Source organism: Papaver somniferum, chromosome 9, assembly GCF_003573695.1.
Source record: "Papaver somniferum cultivar HN1 chromosome 9, ASM357369v1, whole genome shotgun sequence".
Lineage (NCBI taxonomy): Eukaryota > Viridiplantae > Streptophyta > Magnoliopsida > Ranunculales > Papaveraceae > Papaver > Papaver somniferum.
In genome coordinates, this window is record NC_039366.1 from 187,936,859 (window position 1) to 187,959,149 (window position 22,291).

Below are 22,291 nucleotides of genomic sequence, written 5' to 3' on the forward strand. Positions count from 1 at the left end.
AGTTACTAAGAAGAACTTAAACAAACACCATTAGTTAATTGTCAATTGGCTTTCTTGGTGCAGGAAACGATACACCCAACATGCATACAACAAAATAGAAGAGAAAGAGAAAGCGAAAAAGACAATGCATCGAGTTTATCCAAATTGGAAGATCGAGCTCACAATTTTGCAAGCCAACAAAACAGCTCTTGTACGTCGATTAATAAAACCAATGCGGAGTTACCAACAGGAAATTAAACAGACTGCATTTGTTAATTGTCATTTGGCTTCTTGGTTCCCGAAACGATACAAGCATAGAGCAAAACAGAGGAGAAAGAAAAAGACAAACCGTGTTGACCAGTCAACGTGTATTGACTCAGCGTGGCACGCTGTTAGCAACCGCGTGGGGAAGAATATTTCCCTAGAATATTCTTTGGTACGCAGTTTGTAACCGCATATCTTGCTTTTCCCACATGCAGTTTTAAATCGCGTGCCCGGGTTACTTCCATCTTGGATCCAAGCCACACGCAGTACTCTCTGGGAAGCAAGGCAACTGTAGCGGGATAAACGACACTTCCACAGTGCTTTATCTTGGAGCACGTTAGACCCATCCCCTAGTTAGCAATTCGGGGTACGGGTAGTAGTTCAGGACGACATACGTACGAGAATTATACGGATTCGGATAGGTCGGATTCGGTCAAAAATCCGGTCAACGGTTCGTTGTTCGGACAGCAGTTCGGAACGACATACGTACGTATATATTCGTTTTATAAATGTGAGTTCGGCACTTAAAATTCGGCTTACATATATGATAAATTCATAAGTATTGTGACCTTATTACGAGACTAATTTTATTTGTATATTAATTATAAGATGGAAAAAAACATTTTAGCGTGATTATTTAACAAGAAGTAAACAATTAATCGCATAAATGTATTATAAAACGAGTTTATAGACTTTTAACAAAAATTAACACATAAAACACTGGTTAAACAACTAACGATAGAAAATTTTAACTGCATAATTGTATTTAAATATAAAGTATACAAAATCAAACAAAAACCAATCAACAGAACTCAGGTCAGAGAGTTATCTATGGGATTCTAGTTCGGAAATATCATTCGGATTCGGTCAGTTCAGATACGTTCGCGAATCATTCGTGAGGTCCATATAATCCGGGAACTAGGTTCGGAGTTCAACTAGTTCGGAAGTATCATTCGGATTCGGTCAGTTTGAATACGTTCGCAAATCATTCGGGAATGATTCAGAGAATTACTAACTAGGACCGGGCCTAAGAGGCAGTTTTGAAACAGGGTACTTGGTGTGAATTTTGACAAGGTCTTTAAAATGGGATATGGGCATCGACCCTACTAAATTCGAATTGGTGCTATCCCTTCATAGCTATCACACAACCAAAAAGGAGGAAGGATATGACTTGCACGGAGAGTGAGAGGCATATATATATACATGTAGTCAAGTGGTATGGTACGCATTAACTCCAAAATTGACTACTTATCCTCCATATCTATGTAGGACATACCCTTTAGTTACATGCCATTTTTCATTCTTTCCTACTTTCTTTCTCTTCTATCCATCTTATCAATGGTTAAGATTCTTTTACATAATGGCCTTGGCATCTTTGACCAAATCAAAGAAAATATCTAGCCATTTCAGATTTCTTAGAAAACAAATCTCATTAGCTGTAATCTGTTCCCTTAACTGACTTAATAAGAGCAGTTTGAACTTTGAACAATGAAATGGAACCAAAATGGGGTAAATGGTGGCCACAACATTCCAACTTCATGGCCTCTTGACTGTATAAGGCCATAATAACAAACAGTAAATAAAAATTGAAATATCAGGAGCCAAAGTTTTATTGTCCAAGCACTGAATGATGATGGTTGGTGATAACATTGACAAGATTGATGGCAATATGAAATCTGATCACCAACGTGCACCTACTGTTATTATCATTTTTTTTTTGGACACAATGAACTTCAGTGTAATCTATATTCCGTTCTCTCTTAGGAGACATGGTATGGACAAACTCTGTTTGCACTGGCAAGAAAGAAGTGGATAACCTGAGCATGATATATCTATATATATTGTGAGAATATCTATCTCTACTGTAAATAAGACACTCCTTTTCTTTAAGATTTAATCGTTTTTTTTTCCTTCATACCTTAAAAATTTATAGCTGTCCAACAGTACTTAACATTTAGACAGTACAATATAAAATTCAAGATCGACTCTTATTCTCAACATGAACTGTTTGATCTCATGCTTGTCTGTGACCTGGTACATGCATGTCTGTGGGCAAGTTAATTAGACCTAATTCGGTAGTACTAGTATACTATCGCCACCTTCTATTCGGATAAAAGATATCCCATCATAAATCCTGGTACTCATAAATTTATCAGTAAGATATTGTCTGTAAAAAAGTCCACTATATCGTTTTCCTTTTCGATGAAACTCTCGTACTAGAATATATTAGTATTCCCTCGGTTATTTTTTAATAGGTCAGTTTCATTTTTTGAGAAAATTAAGAAAACTAATTATTGAAAGTGGTCCTCTAAGAAAACTAATTAGTACTAGAATCCTGGTACTAATTATTGAAGTTAAAAGAAAAATGGTACCAGAAAATTAAAGTAACATTTAACATTTTCCCAATTAGAAAACAGACCTATTTTTTTTGAAATATTTATTTATAGAAACTGACTTATTAAAAAGTAACGGAGAGAGTAGTATCTCAAGAGCGTCCACAATGGACGTCTATACCCAAATATTTGGTCCAGTGGATAGGCGTAGTGGGACGGACCATCGATCAAAATTTGATCAAAGATTAAAACTCAGACCAAATTTGGCCGGCGACCAAGACCAAACCCAAATGTAGTCGGGCGTTTATATAGTCCACGCCCATCACCAGGCGGACGTATAATGCACGCCTGTTTTTTTTTCTTTTCTTTTGTGTGGGGCGTGGTTTATACCTCCGCCCAACTCTTTACAAATTTCAAATGCACGGGGCGGGCTTAATACCTCCGCCCCACTCTTTACAAATTTTTTTTATTATATTTTTTTTTTGAATTTTTATGCACCGGGCGAACGTATAGTCCCCGTCCCACACCAGGCGTTGGTATAGCCCACCCCCCACACTAGGCGAACGTATAATGTACGTCTGACCAAATTTAGTTTTTTCACCATAGCGTCACGCACCAGACTAAACCCAAAATTTGGTCCTTTTTTCTCTCTTTGGTTTTTGGTTATACTCGCACCACTGCAGTTGCTCTAAGAAAACCAAAACTTAACAAAATCTAATTGGTCATAACAACTGATATCAATATTTTATTTTCGAAGCAAAATCACAAATATTCACAGCACGAAACCGATGTTTAAGGCATTACTGCATTCTTTATACTATGACAATTATCTAACTCTTCTATCAAGAAATCCTTGAGATTAGGTTTTTAATGAAATCCTACAAATTAATCACAAGTCAAATCACTACGTAGTTTTGAAGTGCATCGAATGATTCACATGCATGGCCTAGAAACAGGGCCGGCCCTGAGGGAAAGTCAACGAAAGTTGACTTCGGGCATCACGGATCCAGGGGCAGCAAATTTAGATTTTCGTCTAAGATGGTTTTGTGTTAAAAACCAAAATGAAGGATTAGGTCGTGATAAAATATAAAAACAAGGATATATTTGTAAGATATTTAGGGGCATATAGTAAATAAAGGGTTAGTTTAATGGTTTATATTATGTTAATTTCATGCACTTGAATCGTAATTGTTTGATCAAAATCTAAGATTAGATTGCGTATAATCTTATCGACATTAATGGTAATGATCATTTGGTGATTCTTTCTTTTATCAATTAGGAAAATCATTTATACAAAAAATCGATCATTTGGGGATTATATCATTAATTGGATTGTGTAAACCCTGGTGATTCTTTTAAGACTTTAGCAAGCTTGTAGTTAAATACATGACGGCTTTGGTGATTCTCTGGCCTCGTAGTTAACTGCAGGAACAAATGATGCATTGTTTGTAAATCTTATGGTTAGATATACAAAGGCAGCAACTAATGAAAGAAAAGAGAAAGAATTTCTATAAGAGATGGTACAATAGGTCATGTTGATCAACCAAATGTATCTTGGTATTGCTGCTTCTGCTCTTCGTAGTAATTTGATAACGACAATAGGGGATTATTGGGATGGGGCAACAATTTTTCTTCTGCTTCGGGGCAGCGAAAACTCAGGGTCGGACCTGCCTAGAAAATCCAGGACCAGTACACACTGACTTACGCCTGCACACTCGAACATCGGTCTCTCGTCTTTGCTTCAACCATTTTATTTTACTGCCATTGGTCGGTGTTTTTCTATTCGTTAAACAGAAGAATAAAAACAAAATTTTATTGTAATATATTGTTCTGGAGTCGATAAGTCCTCGATCTCCTTGTGGATCTCGGGTCTCGTCATACGTAGTTTAGACCATGAGCATCCCATGCCATGCAAATACTATCAAAAAAAATCTTCTTTTTTTTTTCTTTTTTTTTAGTTGGAAAAAACTCAAGGAAACAAGGCAAAGAGAAACGAGCGAGACTAGTGATTCACTAGCCCCACCGAGATACAATCAGAAATGCAAGAAGGGATTTGAGAAGATGTCCATTCGTTTTGGACATTATGCTCAAGAGCATAGGAGGCGAGATTATGAGCTGCATCATTGGCTCCTCTCTTCACGAACTTATAACTTGCTGAGTTGAATTAGCCTGCCAATTTGATAATCTCTTCCACCAAAAACCTGACTCTCCAGGGCGTAAAAGAAGAACTACCATCGACAATGTTGACCATATTTAGACAGTCACCTTCAATTATGACGTCTTGAAGTTGAATGATCCGTGCAAGCTTCAGACCTAGGAGAAAACTCTTAGCTTCAGCCACCATGGGGGAAGAATGGTCTGAAATCTTTGTAGAAGCTGCAAGGAACTGACCAACATGATTTCTGGCAATAGCTGCAGCAGAAATTTTCTGCAAACCCACAACAACGTCCACATTAATCTTAACAGTACCTTCAGGTGGTGCATACCATACTTGTTGCACAGGGTTGTTAACGACGATGCGAGCAGACTGAGAAGAGATACCGACATCATCCTCTGCAAAATAATAAATGGAGAACCAGTAAACAACGTCATTGATAACAGTGGGGATATGAGGCTTGATCTTTTCAAAATGAAGCTTATTTCTAGCCTTCCAAATTGCCCAGAGAAGGCAAGAACCAAGACAAAAAGAATAACCACCATCGTTGGCGTTAAACCAGGATAAAATGCACTGCTTAGTAGAGTATGGCGGATCATCAGAGCATCTGAAGTTGACAGGAGAACCGAACAGGACTTCCTTGGTGAACTGACAGTGCGTGAAAAGATGATCAATAGTTTCTTCTTTGTTGTCACTGTAGATGGTGGATTTTTGACAAGGGCTAAAATCATATACTCATAATTATACGAAGCTCTGATCCAGCAATCAGACGTGGGTATTGAGACATGTGTCTCTCATCAAATTCTCAACGGAGAGTACTTTCTCTCAGAGTACATGTAGATATGTAGTCTCACGACTGGACAACGACATATCTCATGAATACTGAACACTTTCAGTGATCATTTCTATATAGTATCACGAGATGGACGGCTCCTAAACAGCTTGCTCTGCTAGTATAAAGCGATAACGTCTTTAGGAACAAACAACGAGTTTACCCTGACTATGTAAAGGATATGACTTACCGACAGCTCATATCGGGATAATTAATGCTCCTAGACAGCTTGCTCTGCTAGTATAGAGCCACAAAGTTAATTATTCCTAATTAAGATTAATTCTGCCGTGACATTCACTACCGAATTCCCAGAATAATCTATTATTGCTCCTATTCCATGGTCGAATCCACGACTGGTCCCATGGAATGGAAATAACAATTGCTCCTATTCCATGGTCGAATCCACGACTGGTCCCAGGGAATGGCAATAACAATTGTTCTGATTCTATGATCGAATCCATGGCTTGATCTCATAGAATAACAATAACTATATTATCTCATTACTCCGATTTCATGATCGAATCCACAACTGGTCTCATAAATGGTAATAGATAAATCTTAATTACTCCGATTCTATGGTCGAATCTACGATCCCATGGAATGGTAATGCTCACTTTATTATTATGAATTCGTAGTTGAATCCTCAACTGATCCTATGAATTAATAATAAACATCTTATTACTCAGTTTTGTGAATTATTATCCACTGAACTCCACAATTAGTAATAAATAATCAACAACCGGGCGTCTGAGCTACCTCTAAGTAAGCCCCGATTCAAATGGTGAAAGTGTATTCAATGACGATACACTAACAATCACCGCACGAAAGAGTATTTCAAAATACAACGAAACGATGAACCTATGCAAAATAGGGAAGAAAATAATAAATAATTAAAAATATTGACCAAGGTGCTGGGAACACGGACACACGACCTACCGAACGTGCCGTGGTCAGTTCCACGCCACATGCCTTGACCACGGCGGCCCACGCCTTCTCATTCCTTAATGAAAAAACGACCGGCCGACCATGCCTTGACCACGGCGGTCCGACGCCTTCTCATTCCTTATTTTATAACTATTTTTCATCATCTCATGGTGTTTTCCTAGTTTCGTCGAAACCCTAATTTTGGCATATTTTCTCGAATGGATGCTCAATTGCACGCCAGAAATTATCAAAATTCTCAGGACTAAGACGCGGACGCCTTGGGTACACGAGCACGCTATCTTGACCGACCAAGATTGGCTCTTTTGCTCGCGGAAGCCGGTCCCATCAATTTTAACAGTTTTGACCTAATTTGCACAATTGCTCGTATTAGGTCCAAAACTCTTCCAAACACTTTGGATTTTCATGAAGTGATCGTCAGGCGGTCACGTGACAACCCATGGACGGTTTCATGACTCCATGGTCGGTCCCTCGCCTCGTCATAATTAATTAGGTTTTCTCACCTAAGGCTCAGACGAGCATTTTTGAATAAATGATTAAGCCATCATTTAATCATTCTTCCACCAACAAATCGTCAACTCTTCAGGAGTTCTTCGTATTTGCTCACGTGAGCATATGGACACTACATGGTTTATCCACGGTCCCATATAGTCGCTCCCTCCTTTGTCCTATGGTTAAACTTCTGACGAACCATGAATTAATCATCAATTGATCAAATTAGGGTTTCCGAATCCAAGGATCATCATTCCAGATTCCAACCTTAATAATTTTACGACGACCTCGTGGTCATAAATTTTATTAATTATGCTCGGTTCAACGACCAGTATTCTAATTAATATTTTTGGTGCGCTGCCAATAATCCATCAGATGAGCAACACATGCTCAGACGATCAAATATTCAACAATTCATCACATGAGCAACACTTTCTCAGATGATAAATATTTGCTCAAAACAAGGAATATTGGTTCAACAATCAATATTCAACGATCCATCGAATGAGCAATACTTGCTCATTTCATCGTAAGAATTATACCTCTGTCTCATGATATGTTCAATTCATGAGTTTCAGAACATCATGTTCGACACTCAACAACTACATGGACTCATCGTCCCATCAAACCACGAAGTCATCAATTGACTAACAAACCACGAGACGTCAATCGTGTCATTTGGGGGATATCACTTAGGGTTTTGGTCTGGCGGTCTACGACATGTGTGTTCAAACACACGATGGAATGTGAGCAAGTCGTGAAGTCATTTGAAGGAATTCACGAGGTAGTGGGTGGAAAATCGACCAAGTCTCCACATGTTGAGAAACTGGTTTCAAACACGCACTCCACTTCCCCACTCCTTGATTCCATCAACTGTCACACTTCATGGGATCATGGTGTCTAAAATTCCAGCAATATAAATAAGTCTTTGAATCATGATTGAATCATCGGCATCAACAGTATCATCAATCTCACGTCTCATCGACAACACGAGATCATCAACTCATCAGTTGAGCAACTACTCTCAATTGAGCAATTTCAATCATTCAGAGCTTATCATATTCAGAATTCACACACCCACAATCTCGATCACCATTGATCTCACACATTTCTCAGCTTCCCTCCTACAGATCAACCCATTCTCTCTTGTGACCGAATTTACTCTGGAACGGTCATTGTCTTGATTTAGGACGGAGTACTACAGATTGATCTCTCGAATCTAAAGCACCCCCTTTGCAGCGGTGCATCTGTGTGAGGTTTAACATTTCGCTCGGTTCGAGGAGTCTCCTCCGTACGGTCGTCTCCTCAATTCCTTAAAAACCAGCAAATCATTTTTCCCCATCTACAGATTGGCGACCACAGTGGGAGATCATTCTCTCGGTTGCAATCTCAATTCGGCAGGATGGTCGGTCTTAAGTATGGTTCAGTTACCAATCCAGGTTCAACACCCAACTCTAACATTGCAAGTCTAGTGGTAATCCCAGCAAGTACTACTCCTATTAAGGTTGCAGGCTCTAGTGATAGCACTAACACCACTCCTCCGGCCAGCAATATCACGTCACATGTTACTATCACTCTTCCAAGCACTGGTGCTCCATAGATCGCCCCTGCAAGTGACGACACTGGCGCCATCAAAAATCCACTCTTCGGTTGGTCTCCTGAAGAAACCAGAGGAAATCAGCTTGATCTCATGAAGGTTCAGACTGCTGATCCTGAAATATCTCCAATCCATGTTGTACAAGATGGAGAATTCCGCAAAGCTGCAGATGACTCTCCAGCAAAGGAACTTGCAGGCTTTATCGCTCGTGAGGACCTGGAACGCTTCATGGAGGATCGAGGAAAAGACAAAGCATCATTTGTTCATCGTATCAACCTTCATACCCTGTTGCTATGCAAATAATTTCTTTCCCAAAGGGATACACTTCCCCAACGTTCGCACTATATAACGGAACATGGAGCGCTCGAGAACACGTCTCTCGATTCCTGGAGGCACTAGGAGAGCATGAACAAAACGAAATTATCCCAATCTACAGAGCCTTTCTCTACGACTCCAGACTCTCTCAGAACTTCATGAAGCAGCCAAACGATCAGCGACTATTACACCTGCTTTGCTGATAAAAGTCTACAAGGTCGAGGAACCTCGGAGCAGCCGACGCCTGATCAACAAACAATACGATGTCCAACCTTCCATGAACGTTGTTGCTCAAGGAAGAAAAGAGAAAGCTTCTGCTCAAACATGCGACATCCAACACCTCTTCCTACAAAAGCATCACGGAAGGATAACTAATCTTGCACAAACCTGGCATCAACGAACGGGAAAATGATCGGATAGACTCAAACTTCTCATGAAGGAGTGATCGAGTTACTGGAAGTATGGGTTCAAGACGGTGCAATCAAACTGTTGCTCATCATAGAGAACCAACATGAAGAATCCAAGGTACGGTCACCTTCATAGATTTATCAATCATTCGACAAGTAACTGCAATATTTTGAAGCACGTCACCAAAGAGAAGGTTGATCCACAATAGCTTCAACTGGGCACTGGAGAAGTACACAAGAATCCTCTCCCAATCGTAACCTTTACACTCTCTGAACAACCTATCAAAGATGCAGTTCAATCCTTGGTTAAACGTGAATTGCTCTATCTATTGAAGGCACAAAAGAGAGACATATTCACAGCACTGAACAACATCGTGTCAAGAAGTCCATTCCAGAAATACTTCTTGAGCCTCCAACCACAAACCAAGAGATGTACGACTGGGGACTGCTTACCACAGTCGAAGAAACGAATTTGGAAGAACGTTGATCGATGCCGGCACTGCCATCAACATCATTCCACTGAAAACCTCAGAGCCGCAGGCATCAGTCGACAAGAAGCTACTCATGCTCCCATCTCAATCAGAGACCTTGAAGGAGCGTTCGGAATACTTATGGATACATCACTCTCAAAGTGAACATAAGTTCAACACTGGACATAAACCAAGTTTCACATAATCAGGAATATCCAGGATATGACATGTCCTTCAGACGAGCGTGGATCCACGCTGAAAATATGGGTACTTACAAAGTGCCTTTGGTTACACGTCTCTCCAACGAAGAAAGTTCTGATCCAGAAGATTTGACGGATATTCCATCATCAGAGTACTTGGAGGAATTTCAAACTTTGACGAGGTTGAAGAAAGAACCTGCAAAATATGCATATACATCCATCAAGAGGTTCCGCACTCAGGCAAGTCTCATCCCATGTCTATTTTATTTATTTCCTCACATGCTATCCTAGCATGGGGACTCAATTCTGCTAGCAACTCTGCAAGACGTTATGAATGGTAGCTTCACCACATTAGTATTTTACCAAGTGGTTGAATCTGACGGTCCTCCGAATCAAGCACTGAAACATTCATTACCGAGATGATGTCCAAACATGGCAGAGAACACTATGGGCGTTTCTCCTGCTAATCCATGTGTTCCACAAAATCAGAAAGCTCTAATGTCTGCACAAGTGTCGAATCCCACTACCGCAACGAAAGGGATGATGAATTAATGTAAGATACTTCAGGGCCGAGATGATCAAACATTCGATGCTTAAGGAGTATACGCTTCAACGCTCAAGCATCTAAGAAGCCATCAAATTGTACTCCCAATCAAAGAGTACATCTTCAGCACAAATATCTCGACGATGACACATTGATTCAACGCCAACACGATCAAAGTGTAACTAAACAATAAGTCTTCATTATCCCATGATAATACTTATGAAGCATACGCAACATCATTCATACATGGATGGCACTAACTCTTTCAATATATACTGCGCAACCTGAGGTGATTCCGTGAAACTTCATCAACGGGTTTTCTCTACATCACAAGCCCCTGCATGATTGAGGAACTTTCTCTCTTCACTGATCACATTCAGTATGACTGCTGATGCTATCTACCGCAACAATGTTGACTCACTGACAAAGCCAGATCGTGGTAAAGTTATGCTTTCAGGAGCATTCAGGTTGAACTCTCAGTACACCTTCATCTTACGGACGCTCAACTCATCAACTAGTTCATGAATGTAAAAGGCTCACTGGATGAAGGAGCAAAGTTTATATCTATAATCATGGTTCTAGCATTTTCGGTCTTTGGAGCAACTTCGACCATGGTATCAGCATCAACAATAATCTCTAGAGGAACGCCATCCATGATCTCAGCGTCGACAAGGATCTCTGGAGCGTAATCATTCATGGTTTCAGCACCACCAACGGTCTCAGGAGCAACATCCTCAGGGCTTCATCAACTAATCATTCTCTGAAGTGTTGCACATGAAGCGGACTTCTCTAAGACCAATGATTCATATCAAGATGTGAAGACCTGATACCATGCTCACATGAAAGTCTTCCCAAAGCTGGCACGACTGGTGAGCATAATCCAAAGTCTTCTAAAAGATGTTCTCATCACCTCTATAAATGAGATACAACACACTCCAGGCCATGGGTTTGCAAAAACGTACTAATGGGTGAGGAATGAGACAATGCTTCCTCAACTAAAGATGTTCTTCTATGTCTCTTCTACAACATACCAGAAGGGTACATGAATTGGACATACGAGCTGAAAGATACGGCATTTACTGTCAGGTCTATGAAATCTGAAAATTTGCACGGGATTACAAGTTATGAAAGTGCATACTTTATTGATTGACCTAGACATCTCCAAACTTAAGCATTTTGGTTGCATATGATTCCTCCGTCTCTTAGATTCGAAAGTTGGGGTCAATCGTCAGATTCCGACGTCGTATGAGGTTCCTACAGCTTCATGAGCGTACAACATGCAAACAACAATTTTTAGACGGGATTCATAACTTCCACAGTCGATCGGTGTCCACCAGGTCCTTCCGCTAAATCCTTCATCAAGGTACCTCCAACTTCGACCACCTAGGTCTTTACATCAATTTTTCTACCTGGGTCCTCTATCTAGGTCTCACCAGAAGACGGGAAAACGAAAGGGAGAGACTTAACAAAATACTGGGCACTGACGGTCCACTTGTCAAGACGATCGATTTCACAATCCAAAACCGATCAAGAAATCAAGACCATAATAAAACCTCACATCTCTCAGAAGTCCAAGGTTCAAGATATCATGGAAAGAAAACTAAAGAAAGTCAGTAAAATAAGATTTCTTCTTTTCTTCATCCATCTTCTTCAACACGGCATCACTGGTGGTGAAAGAAGTGTCACCTTCCACCGCTTTCCTTATAACATCAATCTTTTGACGAAGCCACTTCAGATTGAAGCCAAGTTCTTCAGCTTTCTTCAAGTTGTGCTCCCAATCAAAGAGTACATCCCGGGTGACAGTATTTCCAGTTGTGATGCGGATATCATTTATAACACGCAATATGGATTCTACATGACTCGTCAAGAAATAACTATGCTCCGGATCCTTGGTAACGACTATGTGCCCATACATCTTCCACGGTTTCTCGTACAAGCTTGCATATCCAATGGGAACGCTGAATCCGCCAATTAGTTCATGATACCGAAGTGAAGCATCGAACGGAGGATCAAAAGCAATTATTGCACTTGGATATTCATGCACCACTATACGGTTCTCAATTACTGGAGAAGCCTCCAGGGCAACAATTTCTTCAGTATTCTCTACTGGTATTTCAGTTTCTTCTATCACTGAAGCAGCAACAATCTGAGTTTCTAAGACTTCAATGACAACCTTCTCATGACCTTGAAGTGAAGATATGGTTGTGTCTTCATCAATAACTCCAGGGCAGTTTGAGTTATCCTCATTGGTTTCAATATCCTCAACTTCGGTATTTGGCACCTAATACGAAGATTACATGAGGTTAGAGTCATTTAAGCTTGAAACCAAATGAGATCATAAAATAAATCATACAAGCAATCTAACATTATCAATATTAATCATTATACACTCAAGGCACGATCAAATAGCATTAAAGTCATGAAAATACGTTTTACGGTAACCTCGTCTGAAGAAACTGTACTCTGCCCTGTACTAAAAGACGAACTGGGAGCAATCTACGAGGAATCTGAAGATGGGTTATATACCATTCTCTTCGTATGGATGTCCTATAAAACGTCTCAAAATTTCATAACAATCCAATGAACGAGCAAAGAGATGTGGCTAAAACATGGAACAACATGCCATCTAAAAAGTTCTGAAGGTCTCCTGGAAGTTCACTATTTCGCCTTTTTCAGGCCCTAAACATGCTCAAACTTCAAAGAGCTTCTCTACTAAAGCTTGGAAATTTCCTGGAATTGAAGATACATATGCAAACCGAGAAAATCCGACTTCGGACGAAGATTCTACAGCGTTTCTAGTAAAATTTGAAGTCTGAAATTTTCCGGTGACGTATTTCGTCAAAGTTATCCATAAATTCACATGGATTTTCATTCATTCATTCATTCACGAATCAGCGATATCATACTTCTTTTAAGTACAGGATATATACTTACCAAGGGAGTCTTTAAATCATTTGAAGGCTCGACGATGCCAGAATCTCCGTTGACAACACCGCTATCTCCATTCGGTTCGGGATTTCGGGAATTCTCCATATTCTCATCTCCCAAAGAAGAGTGCGCTTCATCAACATGATTCTTATCTACAATGATTTCTTCTTGGATTCATCAACAAAAATTATTATTATTTCATTCAAGGAGATGCCGCGATCACCTGCACGAAAGAGATACTTACATCGACTTTTTCATCAGTACTGGATTCCTGAATTGTTCACCTGGGAACAAGTTGAAGACCGTCAATCGATGGGGAAAAGGTCTGAAAATAAATAACAAACCTTGGTCTAATGATCCTAATTTCACGGGAAGAAAAAAGTCATGACACAAGGAGTGCTAACAACTCACCAAAGAAACGGCTGGGGACTGCACGTCATTTGCTAACATCTTGTAGTCCTTACTTCTGGGTTCTCCGCCCCGAAGACTTTCTTCCATTTCCACCCCGAAACGTCGTCTTTGAAAGTGTCATGGGAGTCAGTCATTCTTGCAAAGTGGCTGTGACAGATGCATAACATTCAGCGCATCATTTATACAAAGCGCAGGATTCAGCAAAACAAAGAATCATGGAATAAATATGCTCACATCAGCGTCTGCAAAAATGGTAACTTTCAACTCTTACCTGTTTACGATTCCACTAACAGTACATGAGTTAATACTTAAAATCTTGATCGTTCCTTCAAACCTGCTAAGACGAGCAAAATTCTGACATGATTTTCACAAAACCGTGAACAACCCACGTAAAATTTTACAATGCGAACATTCACTGGTTTCTCAAAATCCGGACAGACGTCCATTCTACGATTATGAAAACTCACATATAGACATTCTTTTACCATGTATGGTTGTCTACTTTCAACAATTGTTCAAAATCAAAACATTGATTTTACAAAATAAATTTTAACGTGAAACTCACGTGAATTTGAAAAATATATATATTTTGCTCCTTCACGCGATCATCCACCTTTGAAACGAGAGTTTATTCCACTTTGTGAGATCTCACATATTTTAAAAATAAAATTTTGTTTTTCGTGAAAGCTCATAGACAAAAATTTTATCATTAGACTCAGGTCTATTTTGTTGTTTCTTAAACTAACGAAAGAACGAGCGTCTGCGCTAAAACGGATTCCTTTCTTGGGCCCGGCCCGCGAATCCTAAACGACCAAGGTCCCATCGTCCAAACCAGCGGTTCAACACCAATGTATGCTCATCAAAAGACAATCCAATCATGATATTGAAGCCTTCATCAAGTCGTGGTTTGTTCATGCTCTATAAATCCGGTAACGTCTCAACTTACGACTAAGTTCAATTACTGGTATTGTTATTTATGGCCGGAAAATCACCATTTAATGCTGATTGAGGAACACAACTTTCCACAGTAAGCAGGGTACTTAATGTAGATGGTGGATTTTCGACAAGGGCTAAAATCGTAAACTCATAATTATATGAAGCTCTGATCCAGCAATCAGACGTGCGTATTGAGACACGACTCTCTCATCGAATTCTCAACGGAGAGTACTTTCTCTCAGAGTACATGTATATATGTAGTCTCACGACTGGACAACGGCATATATCATGAATACTGAACACTTTCAGTGATCATTTCTATATAGTATCACGAGACGGACGGCTCCTAGACAGCTTGCTCTGCTAGTATAGAGCGATAACGTCTTCAGGAACAAACAACGAGTTTACCCTGACTATATAAAGGATATGACTTACCGACAAGCTCATATCGGGATAATTAATACTTCTAGATAGCTTGCTCTGCTAGTATAGAGCCACAAAGTTAATTATTCCTAATTAAGATTAATTCTGTCGTGACATTCACTACTGAATTCCCAGAATAATCTATTATTGCTCCTATTCCATGGTCGAATCCACGACTGGTCCCATGGAATGGCAATAACAGTTTCTCCTATTCCATGGTCGAATCCACGACTGGTCCCAGGGAATGGAAATAACAATTGTTCCGATTCTATGATCGAATCCATGGCTTGATCTCAAAGAATAGAAATAACTATATTATCTCATTACTCCGATTTCATGATCGAATCCACAACTGGTATCATAAATGGAAATAGATAAATCTTAATTACTCTGATTCTATGGTCGGATCTACGATCCCATGAAATGGTAATGCTCACTTTATTATTCTGAATTCGTAGTCGAATCCTCAACTGATCCTATGAATTAATAATAAACATCTTATTAGTCAGTTTTGTGAATTATTCCCCACTGAATTCCACAATTAGTAATAAATAATCAACAACCGGGAGTCTGAACTACCTCTAAGTAAGACCCGATTCAAATGGTGAAAGTGTATTCAACGACGATACACTAACAGTCACCACACGAACGAGTATTTCAAAATACAACGAAACGATGAACCTATGCAAAATAGGGAAGAAAATAATAAATAATTAAAAATATTGACCAAGGTACTGGGAACACGGATACACGACCTACTGACCGTGTCGTGGTCAGTTCCACGCCAGTTTTATATTTTTAATACATTTTTATTATTTTCCATGATTTGATGAAAATTCTCTCATCTGATCAAATCTCCTTCGTGTCGAGGAAGCTCCTCGGTTTCATGGTACTTCCATAAATCCATAACAAATAATATAAAATTAAGGAAAGGAGTGTGGGGCGTGACCGTTGGCCAACCGGCCATGCCTTGGTCCCAGCCGGCCCCACACACTACAGTTCCTTATTATTTTATTATTATTATTATTATTTCTCTAATTTCATGAAAAAAATCTTTGATTTTATGGTATTTTTTGCACAAATCATCATATAATAATAAAATAAAATAAAATAATGAAAACTTATGGGACCGTGTCACTAGCCGGCCGTCCATGCCCTAGCCGGTCCCACACGCCCTTTGCTTTATAATTTTATTATTATTTATCCTATTTTTCCTTGAATTCATCAAATTCCTTGATTTTATGGTATTTCTCTCAAATTAGGAAAAATATCCTCAAAGAATCAAAAATACCTAAAAATATTAAAAAATTATGAAAAACTCGTGGGACCGGTCCATAGCTGGTTGGCCATGCCTCCATGGTCCCACACGCCCATGTTTTTATTATTTTAATATTTTGCTTCCATGAACTCATGAAAACTCCTTCAATTCATGGAAACTCCCTAAATTCATCAAATTTCTCAAAATTCATGAATTTTTCAAAATATTATAAAATTAAGGAAAAGGTACCACGGGACCGTGGTCACGAACGGACGACCATGCCTTGACCACGGCGGTCCCACGCCTTCTCATTCCTTATTTTATAATTATTTTTCATCATCTCATGGTGTTTTCCTCAGTTTCGTCGAAACCCTAATTTTGGCATATTTTCTCGAATAGATGCTCAATTGCACGCCAGAAAATATCAAAATTCTCAGAACTGAGACGCGGGCGCCTTGGGGACACAAGCACGTTATCTTGACCGACCAAGATTGGCTCTTTGGCTCACGGAAGCCGGTCCCATCAATTTTCACAGTTTTGACCTAATTTGCACAATTGATCGTATTAGGTCCCAACACTTTGGATTTTCATGAAGTGATCGTCAGGCAGTCACGTGACAACCCAGGGAAGGTTTCATGACTCCATGGTCGGTCCCTCTCCTCGTCATAATTAATTAGGTTTTCTCACCTAAGGCTCAGACGAGCATTTTTGAATAAATGATTAAGCCAGCATTTAATCATTCTTCCACCAACAAATCGTCAACTCTTCAGGAGTTCTTCGTATTTGCTCACGCGAGCATATGGACACTACATGGTTGATCCACGGTCCCATATAGTCGCTCCCTCCTTCGTCCTATGGTTAAACTTCTGACGAACCATGAATTGATCATCAATTGATCAAATTAGGGTTTCTGAATCCAAGGATCATCATTCCAGATTCCAACCTTAATAATTTTACCACGGCCTCGTGGTCATTAATTTTATCAATTATGCTAAGTTCAACGACCAGTATTCTAATTAATATTTTTGGTGTGCTGCCAATAATCCATTAGATGAACAACACATGCTCAGACGATCAAATATTCAACAATTCATCACATGAGCAACACCTGCTCAGATGATAAATATTTGCTCAAACCAAGGAATATTGGTTCAACAATCAATATTCAACGACCCATCGAATGAGCAATACTTGCTCACTTCATCGTAATAATTATACCTCTGTCTCATGATATGTTCAATTCATGAGTTTCAGAACATCATATTCGACACTCAGCAACTACATGGACTCATCGTCCCATCAAACCACGAAGTCATCAATTGACTAACAAACCACGAGACGTCAATCGTGTCATTTAGGGGTATATCACTTAGGGATTTGGTCTGGCGGTCTACGGCACGTGTGTTCAAACACACGATGGAATGTGAGCAAGTCGTGCAGTCAGTTGAAGGAATTCACGAGGTAGTGGGTGGAAAATCGACCATGTCTCCACACGTTGATCAACCGGTTTCAAACACGATCTCCACTTCCCCACTTCTTGATTCCATAAACTGTCACACTTCATGGGATCATGGTGTCTAAAATTCCAGCAATATAAATAAGTCTCTGAATCATGATTGAATCATCGGCATCAACAGTATCATCAATCTCTCGTCTCATCGACAACAAGAGATCATCAACTCATCAATTGAGCAACTACTCTTAATTGAGTAATTTCAATCATTCACAGCTTATCATATTTAGAATTCACACACCCACAATCTCGATCACCATTGATCTCACACATTTCTCAGCTTCCCTCCTATAGATCAACCCATCCTCTCTTGTGACCGAATTTACTCTGGAACGGTCATTGTCTTGATTTAGGCCGGAGTACTACAGATTGATCTCTCGAATCTAAAGCACCCCCTTTGCAGCGGTGCATCTGTGTGAGGTTTAACATTTCGCTCGGTTCGAGGAGTCTCCTCCGTACGTTCGTCTCCTCAATTCCTTAAAAACCAGCAAATCGTTTTTCCCCATCTACAGTCACAAAGTTGATATTCCACAGGGACACCTTCTATGATTTTCCCCAATTTATGTAAAGTACCCATACCTTGATGTAGTATCCTCCAAATGAACATGTGTACTTTAGGAGGTAGATTCTTTAAATCCCAAAATTTTTGCCATGGAAATGAATTATCATTGAGGTAAGATGACTCACCAACACACTCGTACAAAAGTTTCTGGAATGACTTGGAGGTATAATTTCCGCGTGGAGTTAATGTCCATACTAGCATATCTCCAACCCCGACATCTGAGAGAGGAATGGAACATATGTGGGCAGCAGTAAAAGGGTCGAAAATCTGTTGAATAAGACCCATGTTCCATCTTCGTTCATCTTGGATAATGAGTTCGTCAACATAGCTTACAATCAAGTTTCCATCCCGGGGCATGTGAGGGACAAACCCAGGGATACTAGGGATCCAAGGATCTGTCCAGACCTTTATATTGGCTCCATCACCAACAAGCCATAAGTAACCTTTTTTTAAGAAGTTTCTAGTTTCTAGCAAATATGACCATGTACTAGAGCACTTTTGAGGGTTTTTTTTGCAGACCAGAAGGATATTCCTCTCAGATACTTCGTGTTCAGCAGTTTACTCCGTAAAGAGCATGGATCTTTCAGTAACCTCCAAGCTAGCTTGGCCACTAAAGCCAAATTAATATGCTCCAGAGACCTTAAACCAAGACCACCTTGTTCCTTACTTATCAAAAACCAGTCCCACTTAATATGATGTAATTTCCTTGTATCTCTCGAGTGCCCCCACCAGAAGTCCCTGATAGTCTTCTCAAGTTTACGAATAAAAACTTTAAGGACAAGATTTGTAGCCATATAATATAAAGGAATTAAAGCCAATACTGATTGAATTAAGGTAGTTCTGCCAGCGTGCGAAAGGAAATGCCTTTTCCAACCAATAAGTCTCGAGTCGAAATTTTCCAACAGGAAATTATAAGAATCAACTCTGCTGCTTTTGTTCAGTATCTTGATTCCCAAATACTTTTCATGTAGCTCCATTCTTTTAACACCCATATGGCTAACAACATCTCTCCGGCTCTCTTCTTGTACTGATTTACTAAAATAAATAGAGGACTTGTTGATATTTACCTGTTGGCCAGACCATGAGGAGTAGTCATGAAGAATATTGGATATGGCGGTGACAGTCTTCTCATTCAAAACTCCAAACATCATTACATCGACCGCAAACATAAGATGTGTCACAACAGGTGCCCATCTATTTAATCTATACCCCGAATAAAGACCATCCAATTCCATTCTCATCATAATACTAGATAGACTTTGGGAACAAAGAATAAATAGATATGGAACAAGGGGCACCCTTGTCTAATGCCCCTGTTACCTCTGAAAAAACCTTCCGGCTGGCCGTTAAGAAGGACAGAAAAAGAAGAGGTTTGAACACAATTCATGATAAGAGAATGGATTGAACCAGATATACCAAATCTATACAAAACCATACTTAGAAAATCCCAATTCACTCGGTCATAGGCTTTACTCATATATAATTTGAGTGCAAAAGAGCCTAAAATTGAGGTTGACTGCCCCATAGAATGAAAAAGTTCCTTAGACGCCACAATGTTATCTATAATTTGTCTTCCATGGATGAAGGCAGATTGTTTCTTCTTAATCAACTCGTCGAGAAATGGGCTGAGTCTTTTGGTGATGATTTTGGTGATCACTTTATATATAACATTGCATAAGGCAATTTATCTGTAATCAGAGGGGGAGGCTGGATTTTTTACCTTGGGAACTAATGACAGATAAGTATGATTTAATCCTGGGGGGAGCATCGAGAATCTGAAGCAATCTTGTATGAGTCGAATGACATCACCACCAACAATATGCCATCTTTTTTTGTAAAACAATGCCGGGAAACCATCAGGGCCAGGAGCCTTAAGAGGCTTCATATCTTTAATGACTTTATAGATTTCTTCAGGTGTTGGCACATCTGCAAGAGACCTGCATTCAACTTCAGACCGACAAAAGAGGACCAAGTTTTTGAGCCGTTATTACCTTCATCCAAGACAATGATTTCTTGATCATTAATAACAGTTACGAGATTATTGGGAGGTGAGCCATTAATGATAGGAGACGTTACCTTGTCGTTTAATTTTCTTGTAACGGTGTTGATAGAGAACTCAATGCAGTGATTACTAGAGTTGGGGCATGCAACGGACTATAATAATGACCTAGGTGATGATGGACGGTTCTGCTTCTCCGTCGAATCTTCGAGAGTCTGTGACTCCGACAAATTGAGAGAGGTAGATGAGACAGGTTTGGAGTTTGCATGAATTTCCTCTGTGAATCTTGCAAGATTGAGTTCTTTGATCGTTTTCTCAAAACCATGCTCCAAATTAATCTCCAATCCTTCCAACTTTCTTGACAATGTAGGGCATTGTTTCATCAAGTGACCAAATAATCCACTATAGAAGCACATTCTCGGCAGTTTTTCATATTTCAGATCATGCTCAAAAAAACCTCCAAGCGCACAACAATACAATCAATATGCCTTCTCCACATGCTCTGTATATATACAGAAAAGCAAGCATCTGACATCTTCTTAACCCCAATGGTTTATCTTCATTTACAACATACAAATTACTTTTAAACTAATCTTGTGCATTCTTTTAATTACCATATTGTTGTAGTAATTCGATTGCGGTAAATACGGATTCGATGCTCGGACTTGAAAAGATTTTTAAAACAAAAATATATACACAATATGTCACAAGATCAAGAGGAACCAGGACTCAGGATTCCAATGTGTTTCATATTCAAGTGGCTCAGAAATTAATCCTAGGCGATTATAGCTCAAAATAAAACAAGTATTAACTCTATCTTTGCCAAATTAGATTCCATAAAATATTACTTGTATATTATAAGCATGGCACATCAAGAATCCCTAGGACTAAGCATGTTCCATCAAACAAAATCACAAGTAATTAATTGAAATCATAAATCAATTAAAATCTGTGCAAAAAGTGAATTAAGAATTATTTAAATAACCACATGGCTGAAAAACAACTTCCTCCATCATCCCAGTATTGGGGTTTAGCTACTCATGATAATCATGTTCTCAAAATACATACTTGATGCTCAAAATATGATTAAAAGAGTGAAAAATATAATACAGTGAAACTACGACCCTCTTTAAGCGTCCAGAGAAGAACGATAGAATACCACTGCTGTAAAAACGATACCTCACGGCTGCTGTTGACGCTGCTGTTTTAAGACCCTCGGACGCTAGTCGTTGACACTGTTGATAAACGACTGTCTATGCTGGTGTGTTCTTCGTGTTCTTCGAGCTTTGTTAATGGCAGCAGCAGCAGCAGGTGAACATTGCTGCTACTCCTTCTTCTTCGCTCCTCCTGGCTCTGTCTCGACCCCAAACTCTTGATAAACTTTCTCTCACTTCCCACCAGCCTTTATATACCAATAGGGTCCAAATAACTCGATTAAATCCGAGTTTATCTCCCTTTTTTCTTCACGTGCAGTTGAGAGAGAAATCTCTTTTCTGTTGCTTTGTACGCGTCTTCTGGCAATTTCTTACGCTCCAAAATTCTCCTAATCCTTAAACAAGACTAGATACACTTTACTTCAACGTAAAACTCTCCCAGAATCTCTAAATATATTTGAAAACTTCACAGAGAACACATATTCTGTTTGGATTTTGATCGCTTCTCACGGCCATTCCAGCCCAATTCGATCAGCCCAATCACTTGCATAGGGTCTGTTTAGGTCTAACAGGATTA

At 39.5% G+C, this 22,291-nt stretch overlaps 1 protein-coding gene across 1 annotated transcript; it reads right to left on the reverse strand.

Moving 5' to 3' along the window:
• Nucleotides 1-4,740: 4,740 nt before the first annotated feature.
• On the reverse strand, nt 4,741-19,355 carry LOC113312991. The gene is made up of 2 exons (XM_026561723.1): nt 19,153-19,355; nt 4,741-5,338 (listed from the first exon to the last, which is right to left on the reverse strand). The coding sequence occupies exons 1-2, from the start codon at nt 19,353-19,355 to the stop codon at nt 4,741-4,743; spliced, it is 801 nt and encodes a 266-aa protein (XP_026417508.1).
• Nucleotides 19,356-22,291: the final 2,936 nt, after the last annotated feature.

Excerpts from the sequence above, each read along its gene's own strand:
- LOC113312991 (XM_026561723.1), bottom strand. The coding sequence starts at position 19,355 with ATGGCTACAAATCTTGTCCTTAAAGTTTTTATTCGTAAACTTGAGAAG. Across the intron at positions 5,339-19,152 it reads GTGGCCAAGCTAGCTTGGAG|ATGCTCTGATGATCCGCCAT; the intron begins GTTACTGAAAGA and ends TGTCAACTTCAG.